This window comes from Ursus americanus, chromosome 2, assembly GCF_024610735.1.
Source record: "Ursus americanus isolate L20-20 chromosome 2, mUrsAme1.1.p, whole genome shotgun sequence".
Lineage (NCBI taxonomy): Eukaryota > Metazoa > Chordata > Mammalia > Carnivora > Ursidae > Ursus > Ursus americanus.
Genome location: NC_142128.1, coordinates 84,000,451 through 84,010,812, shown reverse-complemented (window position 1 = coordinate 84,010,812; position 10,362 = coordinate 84,000,451). Strand labels below are relative to the sequence as shown.

The 10,362-nt window shown below is 42.8% G+C and overlaps 1 protein-coding gene across 1 annotated transcript; it reads left to right on the top strand.

The window, feature by feature from the left end:
- Positions 1 to 385: 385 nt before the first annotated feature.
- On the top strand, positions 386 to 8,599 carry ARPC5 (actin related protein 2/3 complex subunit 5). The gene is made up of 4 exons (XM_087858352.1): positions 386 to 729; positions 3,087 to 3,158; positions 5,238 to 5,414; positions 7,222 to 8,599. Exons 1-4 carry the CDS (start codon positions 586 to 588, stop codon positions 7,282 to 7,284), a joined length of 456 nt encoding a protein of 151 aa, XP_087714478.1. The 5' UTR covers positions 386 to 585; the 3' UTR covers positions 7,285 to 8,599.
- Positions 8,600 to 10,362: the final 1,763 nt, after the last annotated feature.

Here is a 10,362-nt window from a genome sequence, read left to right as displayed (position 1 = left end):
TCCACCTCACAGGCAAGTCCGGGCCAGCCGGACCTCACGCAGGACCCCGATGACAGGTCGCTGGCAGCGGCGGCGGCAGTAAAAGCCACCCGCCCCCAGTGCCCATAGCCGCCAACCTAAGGACCCCCAGCCCAGGATGGACCGCAGAGAAGCGTTGCTATAGAAACCCCTTGGCGATCACGTGACGCCCTCGGACGACCAATTGCCTCTTACCTCTGCTGGCGGCACCTCTTTCGGCCCTCCCTCCGGCCCCGCCCCCTCCCGCCCCCGCCTCCTTCGCCCAGCCCCGCCCCTTTCCTGCGGAGAGCCCGCGCCTGCGCACTGCGACCAGCGCGCTCCCTCCCTCGCGCGCGCTCCCCGGGGAAGAGTGGGGGCGGCGTAGGAGGCTAGAGAAGAGCATGAAGCTGAGGAGGAAGGAGCGCCGCCAGCGCGCAGGCCCAGAAGCGCCCGAGCCCCGGCTGCCGGCGACGCCCCAGAGCGGAAGAGGGAAGTGAAGGCGCCAGGTTGCGGGTTCCTGGTGGGCTACGCTTACCGAGGTAGTGGCAGTAACCGAGAGGAGGCTTTTGCCACCGGTCCGGATCGGGGATGTCGAAGAACACGGTGTCGTCGGCCCGGTTCCGGAAGGTGGACGTGGATGAGTACGACGAGAACAAGTTCGTGGACGAGGAAGACGGGGGCGATGGGCAGGCCGGGCCCGACGAAGGCGAGGTGGACTCCTGCCTGCGGCAATATCCTTGCGTCTGCCGGCCTCCCTTCCCCACCCCGCCCCTCTCCCGGGACCCCGCCGCCCCAGGGGCAGGGGCGCGGAGCTGCCTCCAGCGGCCCATGACTTAAATCTGTCTCTCTGGGGTCCCCCCTCTCAGAGGGCAGGGACACTCCCATTTCTAGCCGAGTCGCTTCCAGACCGCAGGGTCCCGCCTCGGAAACTTGCCCTTCCCGGCGCGCCTTCCCCGCCCCGATTCCTCAGGTTGTGGCCGGAGTTGCTGCCTCCGGGAACTGGCGGGGCCGGCCGCGCCTTCTGGGCGCGGAGAGGCGGGGGGGAGAGGGCATCTGGTGCTGCCCTCTGGTTCTCGGGAGCGCTTAAGTTGTCGTCCGCAGGACGGTGATTGCCGGAGTCATATTGGCTCCAGAAATTTGTGATTGGGAGGAGCAGGCTGCTTCTGTTGGGGTGGTGATTGGGTTTGGGAGCGTTAGGAGAGTTTATTACCTGCTGGGAGGGATGGGGCGGTTTGCAGAATTGGGTCTCTCTGTCCTTTTAGCCCCAGGGCCTTTTTTTTTCTTCATTAGAGAGAAAGGAATTTGGCAAGATAAAGGTTGCTAGACAGCTCTGTCTTTTGTTAACCGGGGGAAAGGGAGTGAGTACAAAACAACCAACTCCCAAGAAGGAAGCTTGAAGGCTTTTACCTGCTAAGCAAGGGACAATGGAAAGAAGACAGGGATTACAAGTGGAGAATCCCTGGAAATATTTAAAATAAACCCCAGTGAATAAAATAGATGATGAATAAAATAGACGATGAGTCATTGTACAAAGCAGAATCATTTTTGTAATCCTGAAATCGTTTCCATTTCAGTTAAAATGTGGCTGTCAGTTCCTGGTTTTTGTTTTTGCATATTTGAATATTCATAAATTTTAGTGAGCATTTGCATCACATCTTTTTTAGAAAAATGTAAATGTTGCCACAACTAATGCTGTAGTTTTATAGAATCTCAGTTACTGAATTCACTCAGTTCTAATTATTCTTGAATGTATTCATACGATAGGGAAGACTTTTAAACCCTTTCCTTATCAATGTTCTATTAAAGTATAATGGGGAAATATGAGTGAAAATATTGGTTGTGACTATATCTAGTCTTAAAGGCACCTAAAATACAGCACTAAACATTTATCAACATACAGATGTTTCTTTCATTTCCACAACTTTCACAGCTGTTGCTATTTTGCATTATTTAAATACTTAAACGCTTTAGGTCTCAAAAATGAGCCAGTCTGCAAAAGACATGCTTTTCTAGAAGTTCGGTAACCCTTGAAAATAACAGCTTACCACCAGCTGTAGGTGTTTTTTGTTTTGGGGGGTTTTTTGGTCAGACCTTTTTTTTTCTTTTTTTTTTCAAACATAAGCAATGAACATTACTCTATCTGAAAACGTTCTTTGTGATGGATAAATGATGTTTTGTGAGCTAACTGTAGGTTGCTGGTGATGACTCTTAACTGGTACTGCTGTATCCGTATAATGAATCTGCTTTTAAATCACTTTATCTTAAAATAAAAGGATATTGTCTCTTCTCTTGTTGCAACCAGAAGAGACAAGGTCTGGGTCAGGCACTACAATGGAGGAACAAGTGAACTCTGTGTGGTTTTCCTTTTAGGGGAATGACTGTATATTCTGACAGTCTGATTGGCCTTCCATGGCTCGTACTTGCTAACTCACTGGTGCTTTCAAAGATTAAATTTAATAGGTATGACCTAAAACAGTTTTAATAATCTTTATGAAATATAAGAGAAAACATGCAAAACAGAAAAATTAAGCTACTTCCTAAAGGTCATTGAATTATTAGATCTTTTTAATGCCTCTTTTCGTTAATACTGAGATTGCTGATGGATATCATTTAGAGTGCTAGAATTATCACCAGCATTTTCTACCACCATTTCACTTCCTATAGAATGTAATTCTAGCAAAAGTTTCTTCTTTATTTTTCCAATTAGAATCACATAAAAAGACATTTTGGTTGAGGATATGCTGTTTCATTTTGGGACCTAATAATTCTAAGATATATATAATTTTTAAAAAATATAACTGGTTAATGTTTGCATGTGTGTCTTACTGGAAAATAAAAGCCTATCAAAGTGTTCATTTAGTAATTAGAGCCAGACAAGAGCTGGTCTTTGCCTTATTACGTTCTCTAGTGTTTTCGGTATTTTACATTTGATTGACATCCTTGAAACCAACATATTGAGTTTTCCAATATTGAACATAGTGACCGTTTTTCTATGTATAAAGTCAAGTCTTAAGAACCAATGATACCTGGTAGTTACAGTTCTTTGCCAAGGGCTGCCCTTTGCTGCTATCCCCTTAACCTCCGTCACAGGAAACATGACAGCCGCCCTCCAGGCAGCTCTGAAAAATCCCCCTATCAACACCAAGAGTCAGGCGGTGAAGGTAAGTCACAGACACACAGTGATCTCTGCTGGTATCTTAGCATTCTTACCAAAACCCTCTGAAGTATCATGAAATCAACAAATATTTTAACCATTTACTGTCTTCGACATGGAAGGGCTTACTATGTAGTTTGATAGATAAAAATTTACATATGAAAAATAGCACTCTAATATTGAGTTATGGTAAGAGAGATCATTTTGCTGTGTTTAATGGAGACACTCCAGTTGAATTTAAACAAAGGCCTGAAGGATAAACAAAACTTTTACAAAATAAACAGATTCTGTTTGGTTGCTTTTTAGAAATTTTTCTAAATTATGCAAGTATTAAATGTTTATAGAAAACTCCGAGAAGTGAGGGAACAAAAAAGGTAATATCCCACTGCCCAGAGATAATAGGTTATTACTTTTTGGTGTTGCTCTATGCTTATAGACCTTTCATACTAGTTGTCTTTTGTTTTGTTTTTTAATAAAAATGGAGTTTTACAACTGGATTTTTTTTTTACGATGTACATAAACATCTTTCCTTGACAATAAGTTTATTTCTATAAGCATCTTTTTTTAATGGCTGCGTATAGATATGCTGTGGTTCACATATAACTCATCTCCTTTTGTCATATATTTAGATTATTGACCTTTTGTTGTAAACAGTACTGAAATGAACAATTTTGGGTAAATTGTTCATTTTTTCCTTTGAATGAATTCCTAGAAGTGAATCTGGGTTTTAGAATGCACATTTTTTAAGGCTTTTGGTAAAAGTGGTATTGCCAAATTGCCCTTCAGAAAAACATGCGTTAACGTTCCCTGCAGCAGTCTTTCCGGAAATTCTGGAGAACTTATTTACTAGTTGTTTAAAATGAAGCCCAGAGCTCTGACCCCATTGTCTGTAGGAACCCTAAGGATCTCTTTAACTGAGTAGTAATAATTTAGGTAAATGCATAATAATTATCTAGGCAACAATGAGAGGAAACATTTTCTTTGGTTTTTGAAAGTGGCAAGGGACGTGCTTGAAATTTCAATTTTACCACCTTCTGCTTTTATATGGGTGAGTTTTTATCACAGTTTGTGGGTGGGAAGTTATAGCTGTGGTTGTTAAGAGTATTTTTCTAAATTGGCTAATTGCATAGTCTTTAAACTAAAGACAGCAATAGGTGGTGGAAACATTCTGTAAACTCGTGATGAGTAGGAACACCAAAGATACTACTCTTTCTTGAATAGGTGAAGTGAAATTGTTTGAAAGGGTAAATGGAGTGTTCTCTTTGCTTGGCTTCATGGGTGAAAAAATAACTTTGCTCTTGGAGCAGCCTTTTATCAAAGAAAAATCTTCGTAAATGAAGATGACTATATCTTATATATTGACTGTAGATATGAAACTTAAAACAAGTCTTAAAAGCTTATTTTTATTTATTATTGAAGGATGGTTCAAGGTAGAACTGCATTTCATTTTTTCTGTCTTCAGTTTTTTTTTGAGGTCAAGAAGTAAAATTTAAATATCGATTCAATAAAATGGGCAAGTTATCACATCTCTTTGTAAGCAAATCCTTTCAGCTCTCCTTCAGACATGTCTGGAATCTGCCCCCCTCCAGTGCTCCCATGCTCGCCAAAGCGAGCCTGTATTATTGCAGTTGCTTCCAAACTGGTCTCCCGGGTTCTGCCTCATTCCCTGCCCCCCACCAGCCCCACATCAGCTTATTCTCAACATGGCAGCCAAAGGGATCCCATCAAAATACAAGTCAGGTTCCATCACTGTTCTCGAAACCTTCCAACATCTTCTCATTTCTCTTAATGAAAGCCAGAGTCCTCCCAGTGGCCTGTGGGGTGTACCTGGTCTGTCTTCCCACTGCCTCTCTGACCTCCTGTCCTACTATTCCACCATATTGCTCTGGCCCCCAGGGAGCTTTTTGCTGTTCCCTGACCACCTGAACACCCAGTAACAGCAGTTGTTCTTTCCTCCGTCAGAAACACCCAAGGATTCTTCGTTCTTGTCCATCAGGTCTTAAATGTCAATGTTGCCTTCTCAGTGTGGCCTTTCTAGAACAACCACTCCACACACATCGTCTAAATGTTCTTCATTTATCCCCAGGATCGAGCAGGCAGCATTGTCTTGAAGGTGCTCATCTCCTTTAAAGCGAATGATATTGAAAAGGCAGTTCAATCCCTGGACAAGAATGGTGTGGATCTTCTAATGAAGTATATTTATAAAGGCTTCGAGAGCCCCTCTGACAATAGCAGTGCTGTGTTATTGCAATGGCACGAAAAGGTGAGTTATGAATTACAAATTGCTATGACTGGCTCCTTTATATTAGAAAATAACAATATACCTTCTCTCACCTAAATGATTATTTTGACTTCTTGGCTGTACATCTTTGTTTTTACAAATAAATGCATGAAAATGAAAGTTTAGATTTATGCTTACTAGCCTTGGTCTTCAGAGATTCTGATTTGCAACACACATTCAGTAATGAAAACACACAGTAAAGAGAGAGTAAAACTCACCTTGGTCAAGTCACTTGATGGCTCATACTCTGTCAATTAAGAGAGCTCACTTTACCAGACCTCCCCATTTTCCCAAGACAGACCCAGTTTATGCCTGTTGTCCCAACGTAATTATGAGTAGTTCCATTTCACCCCCAGTGTACCAGTTGGAGAATAATGTATATGGTCATCCTGTTCAGGAACACTTTCCATTTGCCACTCACTGTGATTAGTTGATGTTTCATTTAGGTCATATAATGAGCCTAGGCGATATCCAAACATCTTTATCATCCTCAGTGTAGAGATGAAGAGCCCACTTAAAAACCTAAGCCACCTGGTTTCTGTCCAGTCTCAGGATCGTAGCAGCCATCGATGGAGCACTTACTATATTCCAAGCACTTTATAAATATTCACTCCTTTAATTCTCATAAAGATACTAGGAGGGAAAGCTTGCTATCATTCCTCTTTTGGTGGAGGGGGAAACTGAGGCACGCATTAAGTCTTCATTGCTTCCCAGCGTCAGTCACCAGTCCTTGCCAGTCTGTCTGCTAAATAATTCTCCAGCCATGCACGTAGCTAGCCCTCTAACACAGCTCTTTGCAGCCTCTCTCCCAGTCTGTTGCTGTAACTTTCTACACGGCCCTCCACCTACCAGTTCTGCCTCCCTCAAATCTGTTCTCTGCCCGGTCGCCAGAATGCCCTCTCTCAAATCCAGACCTACCATGTCAGTCACCTGCAGAATGAAGCCCAAGTTCCCAAGTGTAGCTGCTCCTTTTCTATGTTGTTCTTTCCCACTCTGCTCCAACAGTGAGCAGCATAACAGTAGCTTTCCCAGAACACACCATACGGTTTCGCACCTCTCGACCTTTGCGAACGTTTTCTCTCTGCCTGAGTGTCTCCTTACCCAGTGCACACCTCTGTCGTTGCATACATTATATTAACATCTCCTTAATAGGTCTGTCCCTTCCCAGTAGACCAGAAGGTACTATATCCCTGGCATCTAGCGCGGTACCCAATACACAAAAGTATTCAGTACGTAAGCTAGAGCTTTCAAGTCCTGATACTTACTCGAGACTCCCAGTTTTTGAAGGTAAAATCAAAATTAAAGTTTCTGAGTTCTTAGCTATTAAGTAATATATTCTTAGCTTGGGGGAATAAAAAGAGTCTGACAAACTGGCTAATCTAAACGGCACTCAGGGTAGTGGATCCCAGTTTGAATTTCTTCCTGACGGTGCTAAGAAGAGGGCAAAATGAACGTCCTAAATTTACATGTGAGCACCTGTTTTTTAGGCAGGCACACGCTGTAAGTCTCTAAGAACATCCTGTTACGTGAAAACAACATACTAGAATATCAGCTAGTGTCTCACTAGCATGTGGGCGCACGAAGCAGGGACTCCGAAGGTGGTGTGGGTTGCCGTGTCCCCAATGCCGAGAACAGTGCCTGGCGCTTGATAAGTGTCCGAGAAATGTGTATGAAAGTTAATCCAAAGCCAGTAGCTGCACACATTCCTTCTTTAAGGAAGATGTTTTACTTGGTATGAGAATTGACCCTTTATGATTCTGTCAGTATTTATATTTTGGGTGTTTTTTAGGCCCTTGCTGCTGGAGGAGTCGGGTCCATCGTTCGAGTCCTGACGGCAAGGAAAACCGTGTAGTCGGCAGGAACTGGATAGTCTGTGGGTGTGGGAGTTGCTGGTACAAAGACCAAAACAACCAAATGCCACCGCTGCCCTTCGGGTAGCGTCTGTTCTCTCAGCTTTGCCTTCTTGCTTCCTTTTTCATGTCCATAAAGAACAAAATCACATATCAGTTTTCCTTTCATGAAAATTGGGATAATACAGAGGAAATGTTTGAACAGGAGTGTTTCATGCTCTCAGAAACGATTCCGGTGTGTACCTGTCTATAGATAGTATAATTTTCCTTCAAGTGTAATTGTGCAATTTTAACCCCAGTTGGCTGATGGGGTTTGGTTTTGTTTTGCTTTTTTGTTTTTTTGAGGTGTTCTGTTTTGTTTTGTTTTTGACTAATAGTGAAAAATTTGATTTGAATTGGAGGCCAGTTTCCTAACTCATTGCTAGCCAGGAAATGATCTTTATAAAAAATATATTTGAGAAACTGGCAGCTGTTAACATTGCAAAACTGGACCATAATTCCCTCATTTAAGCAAAATGTGTTTCTGGAACAAGTGGTGGGTGAACACCACTACCACGTTTTGGCTTTGTTCCTGCTTAGCTCCAGAGCACGTGAGCTTAAGTACGCTTCTTCCTCTCTGCATCCAATAATCATGGCCTCTCGATTTCTTTGTGGTCTCCAGGGTCCAGAGCAAGGACTCTTGCTCTACAAAATGTATCTATGAAATGCCAGCGCCTGTATGGCACAAGCATAAAACTTTGTTCTAATAATATGACCCAATTTGGGGAAACTACTCCAAATGAGAAAAGATGTGGAAACAATGATGAAGTTCAAACTCTGGGCAGCCTCTGAATGAAACGCTATTTTCTTTAGAAGTATCATAGCTGCCTTAGACATTACAAGGTATATAACTAGTGTTTAATATGCCCTATAAATGTCTTCAGTGTTCGTCAGGGTAATTAGGATCTTAAAAGATTTGGTTCAGATCCAGACACATATACGTTCTGTATTTTGCTCAGTGGTTTTTAAAAAAGGAAGATGCCACACAGCAAAAAGTGTTTACTTTGTTGGACAAACCAAATCGGTTCTCAAAAAATGACCGGTGCTTATAAAAAGTTATTAGTAACTCCAGAACAAACCACCTGAATGCATATGACCAAGAGGGAAATCAGCCTGTGTTTAGTATTTACATTGGACACCAGTTTCCTAATCACTGTCTTATGTGAAAACTGGTGGAGAAATTCTATAACCTCTTTGCTGTTTTTGATACCTGCTTTTTGTTTTGTTTTGTAAAAATGATAAAGTTCAGAAAATAAAATGTCAGTGTTGAATAATTTATTTTTCTACTCTTATTTTAATACTTACGAACGTATGGTTAATTAGGAGGGAAGATTTCCTGTCTTCCCAGGAGGTTATGGTACTCTTGACAAGAAGTAATTTGCTATGGAAGGTTTCTAAAACTCTTTTATTCACATATAAAGGAGTGGAGTAAAGGAGAGAGTCATCGATGGTGGCAGGGCACCACCGAAGCCTTTGGAATGAGTCCATAGCCCTGTGGATGCCACCTGAGCCCCCGAGTATCACTGCCCAAAGACCGAAACTGGAATATGCCAAGTAGCCTAGCAGCTGTGGTCATTTACTCCCGGCCCGTACACCCTTTCTCACATGGCAGCCTCTCTTGTCTCCACACCGGCCCTGATTAGATTCCTGCTTCAAAGCTCTAGAAACTGAACGGGCAAGTCAGAGGGCTGTGGGTTAAGCGAAACGAAATAATAGGTAGTCAAGTAGGTACCGCATAACCCCTGGCAAACTTGAAAATGAAAAGTGATACTGCAATACTTCTTTGTAAAATCCTTCTTAATGTCCTTTTCATGGCTATCGTGTTGGAGAAGATTCTGGAGTTCCCTATTTTATAGTCCCCAAAATGGGTGTGTTCAAAATCTGCCAGCCTATCAGCTTCATTCAGGGAGATAGTAAAAATATTTAACAATGAGTGCAGCACAGGGACTGACTCAGAGCGGATGTCGGCAGGAAACCACTAGCTCCCCTGATTCGTCTGTGCTGACTGGGAGTTGCGGTGATGCTGACTATGGAGCCGGATCCGACTGTGCGGGGTGGGGACAGTCAGGTGGCCAGGATGATGGCAGAAAACAGATCCAAATGCCAAGGGGCACTTTTGGCACAAAAGTAGTTCTTTCCCTACCATTCTCTTCTACTTGAATCTCTGGGGTTTTTTGTTCCATTGAGCCGTTTTTGTTGGTTTTGCTCTTCGCATTTTTAAAGGGGGGGAAATGGCACACATCCCCTTTCCTGGTCATTACGTGATCACACCATGTAGGCAACAGTCATACTTGATAGTAAGTATGCTGATGTCTTAAGGAAACTCAGTAATCTACACGTGCAATCCATCTGTAGATGGTACAAATTGACAAATACTTATTTTTTAAGCATCTACTGTGTTCCCCAGGATCATGAAGGACCTAATAGAAGAGTAATTGTAAATTAGTAATAACTTCACTTATGAAAAACAGGTATGAATAATTTTATCCTCTAAATATTTTTGATCATTTCTTAAAATGGCCAGTTGTGTTTTGAGAGTGCATTTCGAAGGAGTCCGTTAACATGGAAACATCAGTAATCCTGTCTAGGTCCATGTGGCCGAGGCTTACATGCGCTTTATAAAAGATACGAAACCTAACCCAGATAGTTAGAACACAGATAGCAGGAAACTAAAGGCGTAGTACCCCCAGCATACCACGGCTTCTAATTTCCAAAGCAAGATTCTGAGTGCGAGTAAATAGATTAAAACACAAAAGCCCCCTTTACTGAGTACTTATGAGGCGTCGAGCCCATTGTATATTTCATCTTCAGAACTGAAGCTTAGAGAAATACATAAGATCCCATGGTTTGTAGGGGCCAGAACCAATATTCCAACTCCTGTCTGCCTGACTCCAAGTTTTATACCACACTTTTCTCTCAAGTCTGGTGCTTGGGGAATACAGATATTTCCAGGACAGATGAGGACTGGGGCTTTCACTGGAAATCTCAACCCTGGATGCATGGGGGCTACTGTTGAGAGGAAAAATCCACCTGGGAGCCCT